A 25,942-nucleotide genomic window follows, 5' to 3' on the forward strand; every position below is an offset into this window, starting at 1 on the left:
GAATGTGAACCTTTGCCCCAGTCTGAGGTCCTGAGCTCTCTGGAGCAGGTTCTCATCAAGGAGAGGCCTCTGTACTTTGCTCTGTTCATCATGTCCATTCAATTGAATTTACGACAGGTGGACTCCAATCAAGTTGTAGAAACATCTCGAGGATGATCAATGGAAACAGGATGCACCTGACCTCAATTTAGTGTCTCATAGCAAAGGGTCTGAATAGTTATGTAAATAAGCTATTTCTGTTTTTATTTTTCATAAATGTGTAAAAATGTCTAAAAACCTGTTTTCGATTCAGGGGTCATTGTGTGTAGATTGCTGAGGATTTAAAAAAAAATGTAATCCATTTTACAATAAGTTGATGGTTAGACTGTAAAGCTGGTTAGACTGTAAACTCTCCTTCCAGACCCATATCAAACATCTCCAATCCAAAGTTAAATCTAGAATTGGCTTCCTATTTCGCAACAAAGCATCCTTCACTCATGCTGCCAAACATACCCTTGTAAAACTGACCATCCTACCAATCCTCGACTTTGGCGATGTCATTTACAAAATAGCCTCCAATACCCTACTCAACAAATTGGATGCAGTCTATCACAGTGCAATCCGTTTTGTCACCAAAGCCCCATATACTACCCACCATTGCGACCTGTACGCTCTCGTTGGCTGGCCCTCGCTTCATACTCGTCGCCAAACCCACTGGCTCCATGTCATCTACAAGACCCTGCTAGGTAAAGTCCCCCCTTATCTCAGCTCGCTGGTCACCATAGCATCTCCCACCTGTAGCACACGCTCCAGCAGGTATATCTCTCTAGTCACCCCCAAAACCAATTCTTTCTTTGGCCGCCTCTCTTTCCAGTTCTCTGCTGCCAATGACTGGAACGAACTACAAAAATCTCTGAAACTGGAAACACTTATCTCCCTCACTAGCTTTAAGCACCAACTGTCAGAGCAGCTCACAGATTACTGCACCTGTACATAGCCCACCTATAATTTAGCCCTATCAACTACCTCTTTCCCAACTGTATTTAATTTATTTATTTATTTTGCTCCTTTGCACCCCATTATTTTTATTTCTACTTTGCACATTCTTCCATTGCAAAACTACCATTCCAGTGTTTTACTTGCTATATTGTATTTACCTTGCCACCAAGGCCTTTTTTGCCTTTACCTCCCTTCTCACCTCATTTGCTCACATTGTATATAGACTTGTTTATACGTTATTATTGACTGTATGTTTGTTTTACTCCATGTGTAACTCTGTGTTGTTGTATCTGTCGAACTGCTTTGCTTTATCTTGGCCAGGTCGCAATTGTAAATGAGAACTTGTTCTCAACTTGCCTACCTGGTTAAATAAAGGTAAAATAAATAAAATAAAATAAAATAAAAGGGCAGCACATAATTGGCCCAATTTGTTCTTACTTGCCTGGTTAAATAAAAAAATATCCATATTGAGTCCTCTATGTCTATGGGTTACACCCTGAGCTACTGCTTCACCTGTGGCCTCAAACACTTCATTGTGGATGTCTCTGGAGAAAGCTTCCTGGGCATTGACCAGAACAGGCTTGTCACTCTGGCCAACATTGAATTCCATAAGGTCTTCACTTTTAGTCTGTCTTTCTTTTCTTGTCTGTCTGTGGTCTCTGTCTATCGTTCTGTCATGTCTGCCTGTCTGGGCTTGATTTAGCTCTCACTTGTCTATGCAAATTTGCTGTGTCTGCACTAAATGAATCTGTGTGAATCGGATTTCTGTCTCAATATCCAATATCTATTCTTCACTACTGTGTTATTTTCCCTAGGGCGAGGTCATCACTACATCGGGAGGAGAGCTCCAGCAGGAGTCATGTTGACAAACCTTTCCACTAACTACAGCGGTCTATTTCAGTAATACCCCCTCCACCCCTCCTGACAAACATACCTGTCCTCCATGACACCCAGTGAAAGCAAATTGAAATTCTAGTTCCAAAATGGAAAACTTTCTCATTGAAAAGGAATGACACTATTCATTCTTATATTTCAATGTATCTCCTGATTTGATGGAATTTAAATTTAATTCCAGCCCCTGGAAAGAGAGCACTGTCACACAAAAACAATGGAGTGAACTTACGGTCCTATTCAGTTATTCAGTCAAAACAGTGACAGGGTAAAAGCAGATTAACAGGTAGTGTAACAACAAAATATAACCAATGTTTATTCTGACTCCATATTATGTTATCAAATGCAAGACTCAGTCAAGCTACGAGGCAGCCATCATACAATTAGATCTCCCCAAATGTAACTTACAGTGCCTTGCGAAAGTATTCGGCCCCCTTGAACTTTGCGACCTTTTGCCACATTTCAGGCTTCAAACATAAAGATATAAAACTGTATTTTTTTGTGAAGAATCAACAACAAGTGGGACACAATCATGAAGTGGAACGACATTTATTGGATATTTCAAACTTTTTTAACAAATCAAAAACTGAAAAATTGGGCGTGCAAAATTATTCAGCCCCCTTAAGTTAATACTTTGTAGCGCCACCTTTTGCTGCGATTACAGCTGTAAGTCGCTTGGGGTATGTCTCTATCAGTTTTGCACATCGAGAGACTGAAATGTTTTCCCATTCCTCCTTGCAAAACAGCTCGAGCTCAGTGAGGTTGGATGGAGAGCATTTGTGAACAGCAGTTTTCAGTTCTTTCCACAGATTCTCGATTGGATTCAGGTCTGGACTTTGACTTGGCCATTCTAACACCTGGATATGTTTATTTTTGAACCATTCCATTGTAGATTTTGCTTTATGTTTTGGATCATTGTCTTGTTGGAAGACAAATATCCGTCCCAGTCTCAGGTCTTTTGCAGACTCCATCAGGTTTTCTTCCAGAATGGTCCTGTATTTGGCTCCATCCATCTTCCCATCAATTTTAACCATCTTCCCTGTCCCTGCTGAAGAAAAGCAGGCCCAAACCATGATGCTGCCACCACCATGTTTGACAGTGGGGATGGTGATGAGCTGTGTTGCTTTTACGCCAAACATAACGTAACATTACATAACATAACATTGTTGCCAAAAAGTTCAATTTTGGTTTCATCTGACCAGAGCACCTTCTTCCACATGTTTGGTGTGTCTCCCAGGTGGCTTGTGGCAAACTTTAAACAACACTTTTTATGGATATCTTTAAGAAATGGCTTTCTTCTTGCCACTCTTCCATAAAGGCCAGATTTGTGCAATATACAACTGATTGTTGTCCTATGGACAGAGTCTCCCACCTCAGCTGTAGATCTCTGCAGTTCATCCAGAGTGATCATGGGCCTCTTGGCTGCATCTCTGATCAGTCTTCTCCTTGTATGAGCTGAAAGTTTAGAGGGACGGCCAGGTCTTGGTAGATTTGCAGTGGTCTGATACTCCTTCCATTTCAATATTATCGCTTGCACAGTGCTCCTTGGGATGTTTAAAGCTTGGGAAATCTTTTTGTATCCAAATCCGGCTTTAAACTTCTTCACAACAGTATCTCGGACCTGCCTGGTGTGTTCCTTGTTCTTCATGATGCTCTCTGCGCTTTTATCGGACCTCTGAGACTATCACAGTGCAGGTGCATTTATACGGAGACTTGATTACACACAGGTGGATTGTATTTATCATCATTAGTCATTTAGGTCAACATTGGATCATTCAGAGATCCTCACTGAACTTCTGGAGAGAGTTTGCTGCACTGAAAGTAAAGGGGCTGAATAATTTTGCACGCCCAATTTTTCAGTTTTTGATTTGTTAAAAAAGTTTGAAATATCCAATAAATGTCGTTCCCCTTCATGATTGTGTCCCACTTGTTGTTGATTCTTCACAAAAAAATACAGTTTTATATCTTTATGTTTGAAGCCTGAAATGTGGCAAAAGGTCGCAAAGTTCAAGGGGGCCGAATACTTTCGCAAGGCACTGTAAGTTACATTTGGGGAGATCTAATTGTATGATGGCTGCCTCGTAGCTTGACTGAGTCTTGCATTTGATAACATAATATGGAGTCAGAATAAACATTGGTTATATTTTGTTGTTACACTACCTGTTAATCTGCTTTTACCCTGTCACTGTTTTGACTGAATAACTGAATAGGACCGTAAGTTCACTCCATTGTTTTTGTGTGACAGTGCTCTCTTTCCAGGGGCTGGAATTAAATTTAAATTCCATCAAATCAGGAGATACATTGAAATATAAGAATGAATAGTGTCATTCCTTTTCAATGAGAAAGTTTTCCATTTTGGAACTAGAATTTCAATTTGCTTTCACTGGGTGTCATGGAGGACAGGTATGTTTGTCAGGAGGGGTGGAGGGGGTATTACTGAAATAGACCGCTGTAGTTAGTGGAAAGGTTTGTCAACATGACTCCTGCTGGAGCTCTCCTCCCGATGTAGTGATGACCTCGCCCTAGGGAAAATAACACAGTAGTGAAGAATAGATATTGGATATTGAGACAGAAATCCGATTCACACAGATTCATTTAGTGCAGACACAGCAAATTTGCATAGACAAGTGAGAGCTAAATCAAGCCCAGACAGGCAGACATGACAGAACGATAGACAGAGACCACAGACAGACAAGAAAAGAAAGACAGACTAAAAGTGAAGACCTTATGGAATTCAATGTTGGCCAGAGTGACAAGCCTGTTCTGGTCAATGCCCAGGAAGCTTTCTCCAGAGACATCCACAATGAAGTGTTTGAGGCCACAGGTGAAGCAGTAGCTCAGGGTGTAACCCATAGACATAGAGGACTCAATATGGATATTTTTTTATTTAACCAGGCAAGTAAGAACAAATTGGGCCAATTATGTGCTGCCCTTTTATTTTATTTTATTTTATTTATTTTACCTTTATTTAACCAGGTAGGCAAGTTGAGAACAAGTTCTCATTTACAATTGCGACCTGGCCAAGATAAAGCAAAGCAGTTCGACAGATACAACAACACAGAGTTACACATGGAGTAAAACAAACATACAGTCAATAATAACGTATAAACAAGTCTATATACAATGTGAGCAAATGAGGTGAGAAGGGAGGTAAAGGCAAAAAAGGCCTTGGTGGCAAGGTAAATACAATATAGCAAGTAAAACACTGGAATGGTAGTTTTGCAATGGAAGAATGTGCAAAGTAGAAATAAAAATAATGGGGTGCAAAGGAGCAAAATAAATAAATAAATTAAATACAGTTGGGAAAGAGGTAGTTGATAGGGCTAAATTATAGGTGGGCTATGTACAGGTGCAGTAATCTGTGAGCTGCTCTGACAGTTGGTGCTTAAAGCTAGTGAGGGAGATAAGTGTTTCCAGTTTCAGAGATTTTTGTAGTTCGTTCCAGTCATTGGCAGCAGAGAACTGGAAAGAGAGGCGGCCAAAGAAAGAATTGGTTTTGGGGGTGACTAGAGAGATATACCTGCTGGAGCGTGTGCTACAGGTGGGAGATGCTATGGTGACCAGCGAGCTGAGATAAGGGGGGACTTTACCTAGCAGGGTCTTGTAGATGACATGGAGCCAGTGGGTTTGGCGACGAGTATGAAGCGAGGGCCAGCCAACGAGAGCGTACAGGTCGCAATGGTGGGTAGTATATGGGGCTTTGGTGACAAAACGGATTGCACTGTGATAGACTGCATCCAATTTGTTGAGTAGGGTATTGGAGGCTATTTTGTAAATGACATCGCCAAAGTCGAGGATTGGTAGGATGGTCAGTTTTACAAGGGTATGTTTGGCAGCATGAGTGAAGGATGCTTTGTTGCGAAATAGGAAGCCAATTCTAGATTTAACTTTGGATTGGAGATGTTTGATATGGGTCTGGAAGGAGAGTTTACAGTCTAACCAGACACCTAAGTATTTGTAGTTGTCCACGTATTCTAAGTCAGAGCCGTCCAGAGTAGTGATGTTGGACAGGCGGGTAGGTGCAGATAGCGATCGGTTGAAGAGCATGCATTTAGTTTTACTTGTATTTAAGAGCAATTGGAGGCCACGAAAGGAGAGTTGTATGGCATTGAAGCTTGCCTGGAGGGTTGTTAACACAGTGTCCAAAGAAGGGCCGGAAGTATACAGAATGGTGTCGTCTGCGTAGAGGTGGATCAGAGACTCACCAGCAGCAAGAGCGACCTATGGGACTCCCAATCACAGCCAGGCTGGATTTGAACCAGGGACACCTCTTGCACTGAGATGGAGTGCCTTAGACTGCTGTGCCACTCGGGAGCCCTCATTTATAACTCGTTTTAGCATGGATATTGCCTTTGAGGGCGTCCACCATTTTAAAGTAGTCAACTGGCTGGGTGTTCCTTTTGGTTGGGAGTAATCAGCCAATTACTTCCAATTTACATTGGGTGCTATGGTTTGTAAATGGCTTTAAACTATATAACCACCATCTAGTGGCCACAATAAATGAATGACACAAGATTTGGTTTCAGAACTAAATCAGCAATATTAGCTTTACACTTTATTTAAACACAAAATAAGAAGAAAATATGTTACTTTAAAATTGAGTGTCAATGGCGCTGCCCATGCATGCTGTTGCATACGCTAAAATAGCAGCTATGGAAAGATGAGGCTTCTATTTATCTCTATGGTGTAACCCCAGTTCTAATCCCTGGTTCAAACCAGGAAGCATCTCTCTGAAGCATTCATCAGCAAAGACTCAGACTCCTCCCGAGAGGTGATGCCTACAGAGAGAAAGAGACAGCTATGACCTTATATCTGTAGTTATAGGGCCAGATTACAGTCATTTCCATGTGTATCTTCTTGGGAGTGTACTGTCAAGGGTGGGTATCAGTGCCTTTCAGAGTGGTCCTATATAGGCTAATTAAGACCTAGTAGGCCGACACAAATGCAAAAACATACACAGACATGCATGCAAACACAGACACAAGCGCACACATGTACAATTGTCTGATGTCTGGTGATGGCAGAAGAGTAGGGCTCATGTGAATATTGTTGCGATCTAAGGGGTGTGTTCAGGAGAGAGCAATGTTATAGAATTTTCAGATAGAGAAAAAAGTTATACAAAAATAATATTCAGTTTCAAACATATTGTGTGGCGAGATATAATTATCTTTTCGGTAGAATAGGGAATCATGTTCGCTCTATCCATTACTGTTCTACCTGAAACGTTAAAAACATTTCACCTCACTGAATAGACCCATGACTCCTTACCCAGTGGGCAAAACTGATTAAAATGATGTCATAGTGACATCGAACCAAGATAGAAGGAGGAAGCTGGGAGATGGAGGTTCTTAGGCGAATGGCAATATTGTACTGCATTGTTGTGACGTAAGAAATGCAGAAGGAAAACCGTGTGGATTCATCATACACCAATCACAGGAGTTAATAAATTTGTATTGATTAAGACGTCATTCATTTTGTTTAGAATTGTCACGTCTACTTCCGGGCCTCGATGTCGGTCTACCCATCTATACGCACACCTGCGCCTCATCATTAGGCACACCTGAACTTCATCACCTCCCTGATTACTTCCCATTTATCTTGCACTCCGTTGTTATCACCCACCATGTTAGATGCATCTCTTGTTTTGTTCTATGTTCTTAGTCATCCAACTCACTAACTGCACTTGCTTCCTGACTCTGCGTTTATGTTACAAACATTTAATCAATAAAGTAGCCCATATATATCCTGGCAAACAAGCTTTCAAAGTCATTTTTTGAATGTCTTAAAAACACTTGTGCTTATATTTAAGTTATGATACTGACCAGTCTTCTTGCAAAGTTGTTTAAACTGATTGGTCATTATTTATTACTGTAAGTCGAACATTTTATATTACTATATTATATTAATATATTATTATTAATCCAAACTTTTCCAAAACCACTTTTTTATGAAAGAAATGTAAAAATTGAACGGTTGGCTAAACAGAATAAAATGTCCTTCAAAATAAGCAATAAGTTCAACTAAATTAGTTTTATGTATTTAACTATTCCTTTTTTACCCATGTCTTATGTAAAGTATGTTGGCCCTCTTTTATATATTCCTTACTGGTGTCATATCTTGTCTTATCGTGTGGACACTATTATGCCTCTTTTGGGGATTAATTGAACGTGTTAATAACTTGAACGAGTTTTGTAATAAGATCAAAATGAATAAAAACAAAAGTCAAGGGACCTGTGACCTACCGATGAAGTGAATCAACATGCTTGTCATGCTAATGTCGTACGAATGACTGATGATCTCACAAAACATCACTTAAATGAAATGCACTAATCTTCTAAGCATTCTATGTTGTCCACATGACTCTGTGATAATGTGACACTTACAGCTCAGACACACCGGTAGGATTGTCAAACGTTTGCCTACCAACAGTACTTAGCACCTCTGAACAGTGTCAGCAGTTCAATATTGTCTGTGTTCACACAGCAAAGACCTTGAATTTGCCAGCCACCTTGTTAACATCCTCCAAACCAGGTGGCAGTAGCGTTGTTTGGCAATGCTTATGGTTTAGATTGCGCTAATCTTGCTATTTTGTGGAAAGCCTTGATTATACTAGCCAGATGGCCACAGCTAGATAACTACCTAGCAAGATGATGAAGATATGATTGAATTCACTCTCAATAATCCCATACTGCCATTTCATTAGCCGAATGCTGTTGTTTATTTTTACCCCATTTTACACCGTTTTTTTACGGACTATGGAGAGGCGAAGGTCAAGAGCCGTGCGTCCTCCGAAACACAACCCAACCAAGCCGCACTGCTTCATTGGCACAATGCCAACTTAACCCAGAAGCCAGAGGTTAAGTGGGCATTGTGTCAGAGGAAACACAGTGCACCTGGCAACCGTGTCAGCATGCACTCCACCCGGCCCACCACAGGAGCCACTAGTGCGCGAAAAAAAGCACATCCTCATCTAGCTATCCCTATCTGTTGCAGGTGTGGTTTCAGAACAGGAGAGCCAGAACCCTGAAGCACAGGGAGCACAGACTCCCCCTCAGCCAGTCAGCTCACCCTATCCCCAGTCCCTTTCTACCTACACAGTCTTTCTCCAAACTCCTCCATGGGATCAAAGATGTGACCTGCCAGGTCCGACATAGAGAAAGTCTCTCATTACCAGCTGCTGAGTCACAGCCAGATGCACAAGGAGGGAGAAGAGGATTGCTTCTACTGTCCCTCATCTTACCCCCCCCCCCCCACCTTCCCGCTCTCTCCGGGGGATGCCGGATACAACAGTCCCTCATTCAATGTGGGAGTGAGACAAGGCAGGATCCTGGGCACTAGCTCTCCAGGTGCTTTGCCAGAAGCACGATTGTGGAACGTTGCCCAGGAGTTCTCGTTCTGCTCCCAGGGCGAGGGCCAGGCCTTCCACTACTCACCTCCGTCTAGATTTCTTCATCTCCAGTACACCCACGGTGGACTCCAGTCCGTTCGTGCCAGCAGAACCTTCAACCCGTTCTCCAGTTGACCTACCTCACTGGAATCAGCCTGCTGCGACATAGGAGTTGAGAACCCCAATCCCACAGACCAGGGTTTCCTCTACAGGGAAGTCTCAGATGAGTACTCAAGTCCCTCCGGGCTCTTTGATGCTATGCAGGAAGCCCCACTACCTAAACTGTCTTCCCAGTGTGTGGAAGACATCTTTGGGCAGATATAGATGGAGCAGAGTTCAGTGGAAGGACCAATAAACACCCCTGCCTTATTCTAAGTCTTCAATGGCGAGGGTTGCCAACACTCCAGGTATGAATAGGTCTAGCTCTTGTGAGAAGTAGTTATATTCCGGGACTGTTTCAATTAAGCAAATAATGAACATTTTAATTATGTCGATGGACTTATAACCAATCCCAGAATGAGTTTGGCAACATATAGGCAGACCTGAATGTATTAGCCATGTACAATAGGACTGTACAATAGGACTGTTGCATGAATGGAATTAGCTGCTGCTCTGGTACGTTATTACTTTAATATAGGGTTAATCTATGTATTTTTAAAACATGTATTTAACCAGGGAAGTCTCAGATGAGTACTCAATTCCCTCCGGGCTCTTTGATGCTATGCAAGAAGCCCCACTACCTGAACTGTCTTCCCAGTGTGTGGAAGACATCTTTGGGCAGATATAGATGGAGCAGAGTTCAGTGGAAGGACCAGTAAACACCCCTGCCTTATTCTAAGTCTTCAATGGCGAGGGTTGCCAACACTCCAGGTGTTGGGACCCTGGGACCCACGTATTTAATGGTGAATAATTTAAGTAGAATTTGACAATTTATTTTGCATAATTATCTCTATTTATTCCAAATAAAACACCTCCTTTATGTGAACTGCTGCTTTGGTAATTTATTATCTCATAGTTGACAATGAAATAGGACAACCAGTTTATCTTTATTTAACTCAAGTCAGTTAAGAACACATTTGTATTACCTTGTTCAGGGGAAGGGAAAGATTTGTACCCTATAAGCTCTGGGATTTGAACTTGCAACCTTGCGGTTACTCGTCCAAAGCTCTAACCACTAGGCTACCCTGCCGCCCCATAACAACTGCAGAAAGCTTTTAAATCACTCTTCCTTTGTCATTGATAGATTTGAGAGATATATTTTTGCAGAGACTAGACTACAACCAAAAACGGGGGAACGTTGTAGGTAGGCGGAACCATTAAATTGGTGTGATGTTTCCTAGACGTCTGGAAATACAGATGGCCATCACTTCCGGATTTGCAGTACGCACGTGAGACAGTTAGAAGCACGTTTGTTTTGCAACTATTATATTTATCCAGATGAGTTAACAAAGGCCCTTCATTAACTGACTGGAAATCAAGTCGTTGGAAGCAGATATCTCACAGGTAACTTAATGTGGTTTTATTTCTCCCTGCCTTCATAGTTGCAATTAGCTTTGTACCTCAACCAGAGACCTGGTCTCAGAGCATTTCGTATTATACTGTATGTAAATCCGACACACTCCATGTATACTGAACAAAAATATAAATTCAACTGATGCAACTATTTTTACTGAGTTACAGTTCATGTAAGGAAATCAATCAATTTAAATAATTTCATTCGACCCTAATGATGGTTTCACGTTACTGGGCAGGGGCGCAGCCGTGGGTGGGCTTGGGATAGCATAGGCCCACCCATTTGGGAGCCAGGCCTACCCACTGGGGAGCTATGCCCAGCCAATCAGAATGAGTTTTAACCCACAAAAAGGCTTATTACAGACAGAAATATGTCTCAGTTTCGTCTGGGTGGCTTGTCTCAGACGATCCCGCAGGTGAAGAAGCCGCATGTGGAGGTCCAGGGCTGGCTTGGTCTGAGGCTGTTTGAACATACTGCGAAATTCTCTACAACTACGTTGGAGGTGGCTTATGGTAGAGAAATTAACATTAAATTGTCTGGCAACAGCTCTGGTTGATGTTGCTGCAGTCAGCATGCCAATTGCACACTTCCCTAAAATTTGAGACTTCTGTGGCATTGTGTGACTAAACTGCACATTTAAGAGTGGTGGCCTTTTACTGTCCCCAGTGTTTTGTTCAGTATATGATGTGTTACATTTCATATGTATTAATTTGTGAATGTCCATCCATTTCGTATGATATATTACAAATTACAATTCGTATTATAGCTTACACATTTGCTAAACTTACAACCTTCCAGGCTAGGGGTTAAGGCTAGGAGTTAGGTTAACATGCAAGTAGCTAAAAAGTATTAAGTAGTTGAAAAATTGCTAAAATGCTCAAGTTGTCCATGATGAGATTGGTATCTGTGGGTGAGCCTTAAGTAGACTGGAACTGCACATTTTTTTCAGTGGTAAACTACCTGAGTAAAACACAATTTTTCCTCAACTTTTCCTCAACTCCTTGATGGTTAGTTAGTAAGGGACCTAAAGTCTCCTCCTGACAATTCTCCTCTTATGCCTCATGGTCCGAGTGGCTCTACGCTTCATGCGGACTGGGCGAGTGGTTGATTGTCTACGTCTGGGCATGATTATTGCTATACCCACTGAGGAGCTGTACCTGCGCTTTTATAGGCTTTCCTTGGTAGCAAAATTATGTCATAATGGCATTGACATGATACAATAGTAACCATGCCATTCCAAACACAACAACTGGGGAAATAGACAAAAGGTCCTATTTTAAACAAAGTACAGCTTATAAAGGCTTAATATACAGTATACATAAAGGCTTCACAAGCACTACATAAATACTTAACAAATCATCTATAAGCATGCCATACTCTATAAATGTTGTATAAACATATATTGCGTTATGTTATTTTTAGCATTTCACCCTTTAGTAGGAATGGTTATGTCACACTTTACACACCATTTATAGAGTATGACATGCTTATAGATGATTTGTGAAGCATTTATATATAGCTTATGAAGCATTTTCTATGCTATATAAAGTCTTTATCAGTTGTGCTTCGTTTAAAGTGGGACCCAAAAATACAACTCAATATTAGGAAAATTTGTAATGTTTGGTATACTCAGTGTAAAGTAGACAATACCATGTGGGAGGACGACACACTTCTTTTGAGCCTAAAAGGAAGAAAAGCATCCCAACATTTTAGGAAGAGATCCTCCCTCAGCTCAAAATCCTTAGTGTATTATAATACAGATGTAGACATTCATCTTGTCCTATATCTATGTGCCAATATCTTATGACATACAGTACAACTGGATATAATGACAGATGTGTCTATTTAATTTCCATGGAGCCTTAGTTCAATATCCTGTACGATGGAGGCAGTCTTTTACTCAGCTATGTGCCAATATCGTATGACACATACCATGCCTGGATATAACCACAGGTGTGTGCTGGTCCTATTCTGTCTATAGGTCTAAATGTAACTCCCATTCTTCCAAAGTGTTTATGACCGAAGCAGGGGGTGATCTTTCAGTCAGACAGCCTCCTGCTAGATTTTTTTTCTGGGGTGTAATAATACGATAATTACAACATGACCTAAAAGCTTAAAAAATTTACATTAAATCCTTCCCGTGTATCTATGTTTGTCCTCTGTTGCGTGCCTTTCATAGTATTTCAGTCAGTGGTTGTATTTGATTAAGGTTTTATTAAAATGTGTGAATTTCAGCAAAGGCCCGCAACAACAGAGGATGTACATGGGTTCATTTAAAAAACTGGAGTCTGCTCTCAACTACGTGGAGGAGTTGAGGTACTTGGCAACAATTGGCTACAATTTGTATGCCAGATGATGTCATATCTTAATAATACGTTTCCATTACTGGGCGTTACAGGTTAGCTTAAACAAACGTTGCCATAGTCGGATTTTTCTTGACAATACTTTTTTCCCCGAATCAAGAAATTATCTTAAGTCTTTGTCCAGTTGCAGGTGGTTCTCCAAAAACCAGAGACTTTTCAGAAAGATATTAAATCCACGTTTTGCACTGAGTGAGGTGTTCCCTTGCCATTTTAGCTGCCAGACATCTTGCATTTCCCAACATCTTTGTAGAAGTAGAGGGCAGCGCATCACACATTGTGACCAAAACAAAGATGTACACACATGCAAGAGGCATTTCTCACTCGATACAAAACTTGGATGTAATATCTTTCTGAATATTCTCTGGTTTTCAGAGAACCACCTGTAACCGGACACAGACATTTCTAAGATACTCTTTTCACCGAATCAGAACAAGAAAAGTGTCGCCAAGAACAGGTAAGTTAAAATCTATGGCAACAGTTTGTCTGAGCTAACCTGTAACATGCTGACGACGCGAGCGGTGCAAGATAAATGTACACATGCGTCTGCGTGGCCAGGCGCTAAAATTTAACTTGGTTGTATTTGTGATGCTCAACGCCTGCAATCCCTCCTCTCCCATCTCCTCATTGGTTTTTAGGAGCGTATACCCACGTGGGTGATTTGAAAGAAGAACTGAGGTCCACACTCAGTTCATCTTTGTGGTAATGCACCTTAAAGTTGGTTGCCAACCGCCAAATAAAGTCCAAAGAAGCCTGAAGGAAGGAGGAGAGATGACCTGAAATGAATTTGTTTTATGGTTTTATCTGTGGGTTAATTGTCAGAGTAGAGGACCTTGTGCATTTCAGGTAAAATAACAACCCAATGTTTATATCCCAGGACCAATTAGCTAGCAACAACAAGCTAGCTATCTAAATTGCTGTAAATGTTTTAATGATTTTTGACCTGTCCCCAAATTTATATAATTGGTTCAGAGTTTGTTTTGATATTTCAACCTGCGTGTCATGATTACGTCTGGTGTGGGTGAACAAAATCAACTTGTGCACGCAGACGCACGCGTGGTTTGGTCAGCCTGTAATGCCCAGTAATGGAAACGTATTAAGTTATATCACGTTATCTGGCATACAAACTGTGGCTTACGTTGAAATAAGCTCAAAACTAAATCTGTTTGCATGGTAGCTAGCTAGATATGCAGTTAGTGTATTAACAGTCAGGAAGTACAAAAAGAGACTCCTCAACACTTGATTGATGAGTAAATGTCGTAATACAAACACGAAGACGACTGACGTAATGGTCGTCAAATGAGGAAAACAATTTAGGACAATGTGGTTACATGTAGTTGATTTGTCGGTAGTGGTGCTCCCATAACACCCACTAGCTATTTGGACCGGAACGATACCAGTATCTCAATCTTATTTCCATGGCAGAAATGAAAACACGAAGCTGGTAACTCTTTGGTCCTTTAAAAACTTGCTGTATGTAAAATCGTCCCGTTCCTACAATCTATGTGGGCTGTGGAAAATGCTTGTGCAATGTGTAGCATAGACCAAGTTGCTGCAGTTACTTTTATATTGGCCATCACCATCACCTCTTACTGATACTTATTTCAGATGTCCATGAGTTGGGTGACCCTGCTGTTACTTTTATATTGGCCATCACCATCACCTCTTACTGATACTTATTTCAGATGTCCATGAGTTGGGTGACCCTGCAGTTACTTTTATATTGGCCATCACCATCACCTCTTACTGATACTTATTTCAGATGTCCATGAGTTGGGTGACCCTGCTGTTACTTTTATATTGGCCATCACCATCACCTCTTACTGATACTTATTTCAGATGTCCATGAGTTGGGTGACCCTGCAGTTACTTTTATATTGGCCATCACCATCACCTCTTACTGATACTTATTTCAGATGTCCATGAGTTGGGTGACCCTGCAGTTACTTTTATATTGGCCATCACCATCAGCTCTTACTGATACTTATTTCAGATGTCCATGAGTTGGGTGACCCTGCAGTTACTTTTATATTGGCCATCACCATCACCTCTTACTGATACTTATTTCAGATGTCCATGAGTTGGGTGACCCTGCAGTTACTTTTATATTGGCCATCACCATCACCTCTTACTGATACTTATTTCAGATGTCCATGAGTTGGGTGACCCTGCAGTTACTTTTATATTGGCCATCACCATCACCTCTTACTGATACTTATTTCAGATGTCCATGAGTTGGGTGACCCTGCAGTTACTTTTATATTGGCCATCACCATCACCTCTTACTGATACTTATTTCAGATGTCCATGAGTTGGGTGACCCTGCAGTTACTTTTATATTGGCCATCACCATCACCTCTTACTGATACTTATTTCAGATGTCCATGAGTTGGGTGACCCTGCAGTTACTTTTATATTGGCCATCACCATCACCTCTTACTGATACTTATTTCAGATGTCCATGAGTTGAGTGACCCTGCTGTTACTAGCAAATGCACTACAACCATTATGGGCAAGTTTCTTGACATACTGTAGGTAGTTCACTCACATACAGGGAGGTAGTTGGAACTATCTAAATGATTGTTACATGAAGCACCTAATTAAGTGGGATGTGCATAAGCCAAAGCTACATTTGATCCTCCAAGCTTCAGTTTCTGACGTGTGTGTGATTCTCAGATAGGAAAAGATGGAGGGGAAGGAGCCAAAGAAGGAACAGAAGCGGCACCAGCAGAAGCACAGCGGGCCCAAGGCGGAGAGGAAGAAGAGCAGGAAGCAGCTGGGAACTCCTGCCGGAGATGACGAGCGCAAGAGGAACCCCAAAGCGTTTGCGGTCCAGTCAGCAGTGCGCATGGCCAAAACCTTCCACAGGTCAGCAGCATTCATATATACATGCCCCACTATACTACACTACATGACAAATCATCCCACCATCCACTTTCATGTTTGCGTTTTTATCATTTATTTTGTTTTATTTCACAAGGTTTACATAGTATATTGTTGTCTTTTTAGTTAGTGTGACACTAATCTGTGTTCATAGAAATAGCCACAGGAGTGAATGCTGTTAACATGTATCTTGAGTGGTTCAGACAGATGGTCAGATGTTGAGATTTAGAAAAGTGGTGTAGAGGCAGCAGCACAACCAGTGCAGACAGACACAGTTCAACATTGTAAGAAACTATAAACACTGTTCTTTCCCCCTCTCCTAGAGCCCAGGACCTAAAGGCCAAGAAACATCACATACCCCTGGTGGACCGCACCCCTTTAGAGCCTCCCCCGATAGTGGTGGTGGTGGTAGGACCCCCCAAGGTGGGCAAGAGTACCCTCATCCGCTGCCTGATCAAAAACTTCACCCGGCAGAAACTAGCGGACATCTGCGGGCCTGTGACCATTGTTTCTGGTGAGCTGAGCTTGGATGTTTCTTACTGTATTGAGATCAGTTGGGTCGTATTCATTGGTGCACACCATAGCAAAGCAATTTGCAACCGAAAAATGAAAACAAGCACTTCTTCTTGAAAAAGTTAAGGTAGTCCCTCCCTGTTTTGTCACATTTGCTTCTGTTTAGTTCCTAGTGAATACAATATTGTGTGACCACAGAGCTGTCATTTAATGTGTTGTGTTTACCTTGTGTGACCACAGAGCTGTCATTTATTGTGTTGTGTTTACCTTGTGTGACCACAGAGCTGTCATTTATTGTGTTGTGTTTAGCTTGTGTGCCCACAGAGCTGTCATTTATTGTGTTGTGTTTAGCTTGTGTGCTAATGCCGCCGCACCACCATCTTCATTTTCCTTTCAGGAAAGAAGAGGCGTCTTACCTTCATTGAGTGTAGCAATGACATCAACACAATGATTGACTTGGCAAAGGTTGCTGACCTGGTAAGTTCATTTGTGTATGGTGATTAAAGGCAAAATGTCTGAATTTTAAAGGCATTGATGACAAGATAGAATTGTACTTCTTATGATATTGGAATACGTACAGTGTGTTTTGATGCCTTATTTTTGGCTTTTTAGTATATTTTATCATGCTACAAAAATGCAGTGTTGGCATAAACACTATTGTGAGTCCCAAATGACATCTTATTCACTATGTAGTGCACTACTTTTGACCAGGGCCCATTGTGCACTACTTTTGACCAGGGCCCATTGTGCACTACTTTTGACCAGGGCCCATAGGGCTCTGGTCAAATGTAGTGCACTATATAGCATGTAGGGTGCCATTTGAGATGCACATATCTGTGACAATTGAATTTAACCCAGATTTCCCTACCAAACAATAAAAATAGACTTGACGTGGGGCAATCAGTGAGCTAAAGACTGACATCCCTGTGGTCCACCAGGTGCTGATGCTCATTGACGCCAGCTTCGGCTTTGAGATGGAGACCTTTGAGTTCCTCAACATCTGCCAGGTGCACGGCTTCCCGCGCATCATGGGCGTGCTCACCCACCTGGACTCGTTCCGCAACAACAAGGCCCTTCGCAAGACCAAGAAGCGGCTCAAGCATCGCTTCTGGACTGAGGTCTACCAGGTCAGCACCAAAATATTTTATCTTTGGCTTCACACCATAAATCGTATTAGCAATTGTGTGTGTAAGGTTGAGGAAGTCAGTGCAAATAGTCTCTTAAAATGCAGGTGAGTACAGGTAGACGGGTCTGTGCAGGTAGACGGGTCTGTGCAGGTAGACAGCTTAGGGTTAGCTGCTCAACAGTCTTACGGACTGGAGGTAGAAGCTGTCTCGGAACCTGTTCGTCCGAGACCTGATGCTCAGGTACTGCCTGCCGGAAGGTAGCGGAGAAATCAGTCCGTGGCTGGAATCCTTGGCAATCTTCTGGACTTCCTCAGAGACTGCCTAGTGTAGATGTCCTGCTGCCTGCATGACTGGGCAGTCTTCACCACCCTCTGTAAAGCCTTGTGGTTCAGGCCGGGTAGTTGCCGTACCAGGCGGTGATGCAGCCAGACAGAATGCTCTCAATGGTGCACCTGTAAAGGTCCCTGAGGATCTGTGGGGCCAAGCCAAACCTCTACAGCCGTCCTGTAGTCTACAATCACCTCCTTGGTTTTGTTGAGGTTGAGGGAGAGGTTATTGTCCTGGCACCACTCTACCAGGGCTCTAACCACCTCTCTGTAGGCTTTCTCGTCATTCTCAGTGATCAGCCCTATCACCGTTGTATCGTCAGCAAACTTGATGATGGAGTTGGTTTGGCAGGTTTTTGTGTGAAGTATTTTTATTGGTTTTCACAAATATATTCAAACAAATCATGGATAATATCAAAAGCAACAACATCTGAACACCATACTGTAACTAACTATATACAATCTATAGTGAGCACATTTCATATTTAATTTCTTGGCAAGTGCTGAGATATTTCTGATGTGCTAGATAAACCTTGGAGGTAAATTTGCAGAGTTTGTCAGTCTCTGCCAACCCTGCACGTCCCTTTCATACATCCTGCAACTCATATTTTTTCTCTTGTGCTATCGAAGTGACAAGTTGACTTGTGATTTTCTTAGGTTTGTCTTGATAAGACGTTAAAAAAAAAAAAAAAAATGAAAAGATGTACACTCTGTCAGCTTGCATGTTGTAAATGTGTTAAAGTTATGAAGGCTAACAATCTCATAAACATGACATGCAGTCTTTCTCTGAACCTAATCCAACACAAGTCCCTTTCCTGAACAGTGTTCCACGTTCCCTCTTTGTTCCCACAGGGTGCCAAACTCTTCTACCTGTCCGGTATGGTGTACGGAGAGTACCAGACCCAGGAGGTCAAGAACCTGGGCCGCTTCATCTCCGTCATGAAGTTCCGCCCGCTGGTGTGGCAGCAATCTCATCCCTACGTCGTGGCAGACCGGTGAGTGTCCAGACCTTTTAGAGCAATGTGTTTGTAGAGGAAAGTAGCTAGAACAGATTCCGAGTAGAGAAAGTGACATGATACATGCTGTTGAATGGTGCCATATATGGTTATTGTGTGTAACAGAGCTGTTTTCTAATAGAAAGAATGTTTATGGTTTGTGCGTGTGTGTGTGTTGTGCACACTTGTGTGCCTGTGAGTGATGGATCCTACTACCCTGCTTCCATCTTCACTCGGTTTTCAAATGTTCTTGTTGAACTGTACCCCTTCACTGTCCCTCGATCACATTCACCATCTACACAGCATGGAGGATTTGACGGACCCCGAGATGGTGAGGGTGGACCCCAAGTGTGATCGTACTGTATCTCTCTATGGTTACCTGAGGGGGACATACTTGAAGAATAAAGGCCAGGTCCATATCCCTGGTAAGTATGCTCATTGGGTTAAGAGCAAATAAGAATCTGAGCCCTTTTTAGGAACACTGACTTGTGGAGAAGAGATGAATTTAATACTGCATCAAAGCTAGTACATATTGACATGCACTATTCACATTCACCAATGTATTGTGCAAATAAACAGCATGTGGTTACTGCGATGGTGTTTTTGGGAAATGTTTCACTCGTGGGGTGGGGTTTTGAAAACATTGATTCAGAAAGCTATATTGTTTTAACATTGGGCAATTTGGTTTGAAACCTAACACGTGATGGCACCCTCTGCAGGTGTGGGGGACTTTGCGGTGGCAGACATCAGCTTCCTGCCAGACCCCTGCGCTCTGCCTGAAGCTCAGAAGAAGAGGGCGCTGAACGAGAAGGAGCGGCTGCTCTACGCTCCCATGGCAGGGGTCGGGGGGGTTGTCTACGATAAGGACGCAGTGTACATCGACCTGCCCGGCGGCCACGTCAATCAAGAACAGGTCAGTTCCAACCCCTGGGCCATGTTCAGTAAGACACAGAAAAGGAAAATTCTTTGAAACATTTAACAAAAAATAAAAAACGATGTATTTTTATTGGTGCTGACTTGCTGTACCCTCGACAACTACTGTGATTATTATTATTTGACCCTGCTGGTCATTTATGAACATCTTGGCCATGTTCTGTTATAATCTCCACTCGGCACAGCCAGAAGAGGACTGGCCACCCCTCATAGCCTGGTTCCTCTCTAGGTTTCTTCCTAGGTTTTGGCAATGGCTTGAGACTGTTGTAATGAGTGTACTAAACCGAAAGTGTCAAGGGCCATTGAAAATTCCCTCTCCCCTAAATCTAGATAATGTCCAGAGGATTTCGGTAATATGTATGTGTGTGTGTGCACACGTTCCTATAATCAGTTACTTCTGTCCCGTGTCCACTAGGAGGAGGTCCGTCCCACCACAGAGTTGGTCCAATCCCTCATCAGTACACACACCACCCTGGATGCCAAGATGGCCGCCAGCAAAGTGTCACTGTTCACAGGGGCGGCTGCCCTGACCCCCGGGGAAGTGGAGGAGGAGGAGGAGAATGGGTGAGTGATGCTCAGACAGCAATGTCTTGGAAATCTCAAATGACACCCTATTACATATATTATGTGCTACTTTTGAAAGCCACTATGGAATCAGTTGAGAGACAGCCCTAAACTCATTGTTAAAATTGGTTAAAATCAAATCAAATCAAATTTTATTTGTCACATACACATGGTTAGCAGATGTTAATGCGAGTGTAGCGAAATGCTTGTGCTTCTAGTTCCGACAATGCAGTAATAACAAGTAATCTAACTAACAATTCCAAAACTACTGTCTTGTACACAGTGTAAGGCACATATGTCAGAGTCAAGGCCCGCGGGCCACATCCGGCCCGCAAGAAGGTTTTTTACGGCCCCTGGGATGATCTTGATTTATTATTAGAACCGGCCCGCAGCAAGCCGGCAGCCCGCAGATCTTTTACACGCACCAATACTACATTTCCCACAATGCAAAGGTGACGCACCGAGCAGTAGGCTGCTTCATTTCAATATTTATTGGCACAGCAGTCGTCAGCATCACAGTAAAATTAACTTTCAGATACCCATCAAAAATGGCAAAACGGAAGGTGGATACTGAGAACCGGGGGTTTCAAACAAGGTGGGAGTCGGAGTATATGTTCACGAAGGTAGCTGGAAAACCTGTGTGTCTTCTGTGTGGAGAAAGTGTGGCGGTACTGAAAGAGTATAATCTGAGACGACATTATGAAACGAAACACGCGGACACACACGCGGACGCAACTGTCAAGGCCAGTTTTATTTTGGCAGAAGAGATCGCTAAATCAGCCCGGCCATTTACGGAGGGGGATTTCATCAAAAACTGCATGATTAAAGTTTGTGACGAAGTTTGCCCAGAAAAAAGGCAACTCTTTTTAAATGTGAGTCTGAGCAGAAACACCATTGCCGAGAGAGTAGACCAGTTGTCCATCAATCTAAAAGAGCAGCTTGTGAAAAAGGGAAAAGATTTTATTGCATATTCCTTGGCTGTGGATGAGAGCACCGACATTTCTGACATTGCCCAGTTGTCAATTTTCATCCGCGGAGTGGACTCCAACCTAAGCGTGACAGAGGAGTTTTTGGCTTTACGTCCTATGCATGGCACAACTACGGGGCATGATTTGTATGAAGAGGTGTCAAGATGTGTAAATGAGATGGAGCTGCCTTGGGAAAAACTCGTGGGTTTGACAACCGACGGAGCACCTGCGATGTGTGGACACAGGAGCGGACTGGTGGCGAAGATACGGGAAAAGATGCAAGAGGAAAACGCGACAGGTGAGCTGACAGCTTATCATTGTATCATACACCAGGAAGCGTTGTGCGGTAAAGCCTTGAAAATGGAGCATGTAATGAGCATCATCACGCGCACAGTTAACTTTATCAGAGCCAAAGGTTTGAATCACCGCCAGTTCAAGGCATTTCTGACGGAGTTAGAAACGGAGCATGGTGATTTGCCTTATCACACAGAGGTGCGATGGCTAAGCCAGGGAAAGGTGCTTCAAAGATGTTTCGAGCTTCGTGAGGAGATTTGTCTGTTCTTGGACAGCAAAGGGAAAGACACAACACAACTCCGAGACGAAATGTTTCTGTGTGAAATGGCTTTTCTGTGTGACATTACGAGTCATCTGAATGCAATAAACTTGCAGCTGCAGGGTCGGGATCGTGTCATCTCTGATATGTACAGTACAGTGAAGGCATTTAAAACCAAACTGACTCTGTGGGAGACGCAGATGCGGAAAGAAAATTTGAGCCACTTTCCCAGCTGCCAGACCATGAAAGAGAAGCTCTCTACCAGTGCGTTCCCGAGCACACAGTTGGCTGATAAAATAGGTATGCTTGCCGCTGACTTTCGACGCCGATTTGCTGACTTTGAAGCACAAAAAAGCAGGTTGGAACTGCTCGGTAACCCATTTGCTGTTGACGTGGAAAGCTCACCACCAAACCTCCAAATGGAGTTGATTGACCTCCAATGCAATGATGCACTGAGGGCAAAATATGCGGCAGTGGGTGCTGCGGAGTTCGCCCGTTTCCTCCCCGGCACAATGCCCCAGCTGCGCATCCAGGCTGCTCAAACGTTGTCTATGTTTGGCAGCACATACCTGTGTGAACAACTGTTTTCTTTGATGAACCTGAACAAAACATCACACAGAAGTCGACTTACTGCTGAACACCTCCACTCAATTCTGAGGATTTCTTCAGCTCAGAGCCTTACCCCGAACATTGATGAACTTGTGGAAAAGATGGGACACCACCAAGTATCACCCTCAACCTCAAACAAGTGAACATTACTGTGCAATCACATATTTAGAGTTTTTACTCAGTTCAAGTTTAAAAGTTAAAATTTAATATTTGTTTTCTCTGCATGTTACTTCTCCTTAAACAAAGTGTTGTTTTTGATTAATAGATTTTTGCACTTTATTTTTTTGTATTTCAATCCAATTATATTTTAAAAATATTTCAGTTGAGTGGATGATAGAAAATTGCTATTATTGTTTTTTCTTTGAAGTAAATTTAGCCCACTTTTGCTAAAATAGAAAATATAGTCTACTGATGGTGCCTTGAATACCGGTTTCTTTCATTTAATGTTCATGTTATGGGGATATTTATATAAAGGAAATTTGTCTTTTGTGTCTGTTGAAAATTAAAGATTACTGACAGAGCCATAAGAAAATATTGCTTTATTTATCTGATCATATTGTAATATATTTGTTAGGTTTTCAGTAGGTTCAATTAGGTTCACTAGACTATATGCGTCATTTAAACATTTTTCAATGAACATTCGAACAGTCCGGCCCTCGTCTTGTAGCTGATTTTTTTATTTGGCCCTCCGTCCATTTGACTTTGACACCCCTGGTGTAAGGGGATAAAGAATATGTACATAAGGATATATGAATGAGTGATGGTACAGAGCAGCATAGGCAAGATACAGTAGATGGTATCGAGTGCAGTATATACATATGAGATGAGTATGTAAACAAAGTGGCATAGTTTAAAGTGGCTAGTGATACATGTATTACATAAGGATACAGTTGATGATATAGAGTACAGTATATACGTATGCATATGAGATGAATAATGTAGGGTAAGTAACATTATATAAGGTAGCATTGTTTAAAGTGGCTAGTGATATATTTACATCATTTCCCATCAATTCCCATTATTAAAGTGGCTGGAGTTGAGTCAGTGTCAGTGTGTTGGCAGCAGCCACTCAGTGTTAGTGGTGGCTGTTTAACAGTCTGATGGCCTTGAGATAGAAGCTGTTTTTCAGTCTCTCGGTCCCAGCTTTGATGCACCTGTACTGACCTCGCCTTCTGGATGATAGCGGGGTGAACAGGCAGTGGCTCGGGTGGTTGATGTCCTTGATGATCTTTATGGCCTTCCTGTGACATCGGGTGGTGTAGGTGTCCTGGCGGGCAGGTAGTTTGCCCCCGGTGATGCGTTGTGCACACCTCACTACCCTCTGGAGAGCCTTACGGTTGAGGGCGGTGCAGTTGCCATACCAGGCGGTGATACAGCCTGCCAGGATGCTCTCGATTGTGCATCTGTAGAAGTTTGTGAGTGCTTTTGGTGACAAGCCGAATTTCTTCAGCCTCCTGAGGTTGAAGAGGCGCTGCTGCGCCTTCTTCACGATGCTGTCTGTGTGAGTGGACCAATTCAGTTTGTCTGTGATGTGTATGCCGAGGAACTTAAAACTTGCTACCCTCTCCACTACTGTTCCATCGATGTGGATAGGGGGGTGTTCCCTCTGCTGTTTCCTGAAGTCCACAATCATCTCCTTAGTTTTGTTGACGTTGAGTGTGAGGTTATTTTCCTGACACCACACTCCGAGGGCCCTCACCTCCTCCCTGTAGGCCGTCTCGTCGTTGTTGGTAATCAAGCCTACCACTGTTGTGTCGTCCGCAAACTTGATGATTGAGTTGGAGGCGTGCGTGGCCACGCAGTCGTGGGTGAGCAGGGAGTACAGGAGAGGGCTCAGAACGCACCCTTGTGGGGCCCCAGTGTTGAGGATCAGCGGGGAGGAGATGTTGTTGCCTACCCTCACCACCTGGGGGCGGCCCGTCAGGAAGTCCAGTACCCAGTTGCACAGGGCGGGGTCGAGACCCAGGGTCTCAAGCTTGATGACGAGCTTGGAGGGTACTATGGTGTTGAATGCCGAGCTGTAGTCGATGAACAGCATTCTCACATAGGTATTCCTCTTGTCCAGATGGGTTAGGGCAGTGTGCAGTGTGGTTGAGATTGCATCGTCTGTGGACCTATTTGGGCGGTAAGCAAATTGGAGTGGGTCTAGGGTGTCAGGTAGGGTGGAGGTGATATGGTCCTTGACTAGTCTCTCAAAGCACTTCATGATGACGGATGTGAGTGCTACGGGGCGGTAGTCGTTTAGCTCAGTTACCTTAGCTTTCTTGGGAACAGGAACAATGGTGGCCCTCTTGAAGCATGTGGGAACAGCAGACTGGTATAGGGATTGATTGAATATGTCCGTAAACACACCGGCCAGCTGGTCTGCGCATGCTCTGAGGGCGCGGCTGGGGATGCCGTCTGGGCCTGCAGCCTTGCGAGGGTTAACACGTTTAAATGTCTTACTCACCTCGGCTGCAGTGAAGGAGAGACCGCATGTTTTCGTTGCAGGCCGTGTCAGTGGCACTGTATTGTCCTCAAAGCGGGCAAAAAAGTTATTTAGTCTGCCTGGGAGCAAGACATCCTGGTCCGTGACTGGGCTGGATTTCTTCCTGTAGTCCGTGATTGACTGTAGACCCTGCCACATGCCTCTTGTGTCTGAGCCGTTGAATTGAGATTCTACTTTGTCTCTGTACTGGCGCTTAGCTTGTTTGATAGCCTTGCGGAGGGAATAGCTGCACTGTTTGTATTCGGTCATGTTACCAGACACCTTGCCCTGATTAAAAGCAGTGGTTCGCGCTTTCAGTTTCACACGAATGCTGCCATCAATCCACGGTTTCTGGTTAGGGAATGTTTTAATCGTTGCTATGGGAACGACATCTTCAACGCACGTTCTAATGAACTCGCACACCGAATCAGCGTATTCGTCAATGTTGTTATCTGACGCAATACGAAACATCTCCCAGTCCACGTGATGGAAGCAGTCTTGGAGTGTGGAGTCAGCTTGGTCGGACCAGCGTTGGACAGACCTCAGCGTGGGAGCCTCTTGTTTTAGTTTCTGTCTGTAGGCAGGGATCAACAAAATGGAGTCGTGGTCAGCTTTTCCGAAAGGGGGGCGGGGCAGGGCCTTATATGCGTCGCGGAAGTTAGAGTAACAATGATCCAAGGTCTTTCCTCCCCTGGTTGCGCAATCGATATGCTGATAAAATTTGGGGAGTCTTGTTTTCAGATTAGCCTTGTTAAAATCCCCAGCTACAATGAATGCAGCCTCCGGATAAATCGTTTCCAGTTTGCAGAGAGTTAAATAAAGTTCGTTCAGAGCCATCGATGTGTCTGCTTGGGGGGGGATATATACGGCTGTGA

General features: G+C 43.0%; 1 protein-coding gene and 1 pseudogene across 1 annotated transcript in view; both read left to right on the forward strand.

The window, feature by feature from the left end:
• The first annotated feature begins 1,462 nt into the window (after nucleotides 1–1,462).
• Nucleotides 1,463–9,580, forward strand: LOC139385342 (uncharacterized; annotated as a pseudogene).
• Nucleotides 9,581–10,605: 1,025 nt separating this feature from the next.
• LOC139392066 (ribosome biogenesis protein BMS1 homolog) overlaps nucleotides 10,606–25,942 on the forward strand; it is a 35,026-nt gene continuing 19,689 nt past the window's right edge. The window contains exons 1-9 of the mRNA XM_071139753.1: nucleotides 10,606–10,759; nucleotides 15,806–15,997; nucleotides 16,336–16,526; nucleotides 16,923–17,002; nucleotides 17,464–17,652; nucleotides 18,831–18,973; nucleotides 19,277–19,398; nucleotides 19,693–19,886; nucleotides 20,322–20,470. Coding sequence (XP_070995854.1) covers nucleotides 15,816–15,997; nucleotides 16,336–16,526; nucleotides 16,923–17,002; nucleotides 17,464–17,652; nucleotides 18,831–18,973; nucleotides 19,277–19,398; nucleotides 19,693–19,886; nucleotides 20,322–20,470 — 1,250 coding nt within the window. The 5' untranslated portion in view covers nucleotides 10,606–10,759; nucleotides 15,806–15,815. The remainder of the gene's footprint in view (nucleotides 10,760–15,805; nucleotides 15,998–16,335; nucleotides 16,527–16,922; nucleotides 17,003–17,463; nucleotides 17,653–18,830; nucleotides 18,974–19,276; nucleotides 19,399–19,692; nucleotides 19,887–20,321; nucleotides 20,471–25,942) is intronic.

Source organism: Oncorhynchus clarkii, chromosome 3 (genome assembly GCF_045791955.1).
Source record: "Oncorhynchus clarkii lewisi isolate Uvic-CL-2024 chromosome 3, UVic_Ocla_1.0, whole genome shotgun sequence".
NCBI classification, from domain to species: Eukaryota; Metazoa; Chordata; class Actinopteri; order Salmoniformes; family Salmonidae; genus Oncorhynchus; species Oncorhynchus clarkii.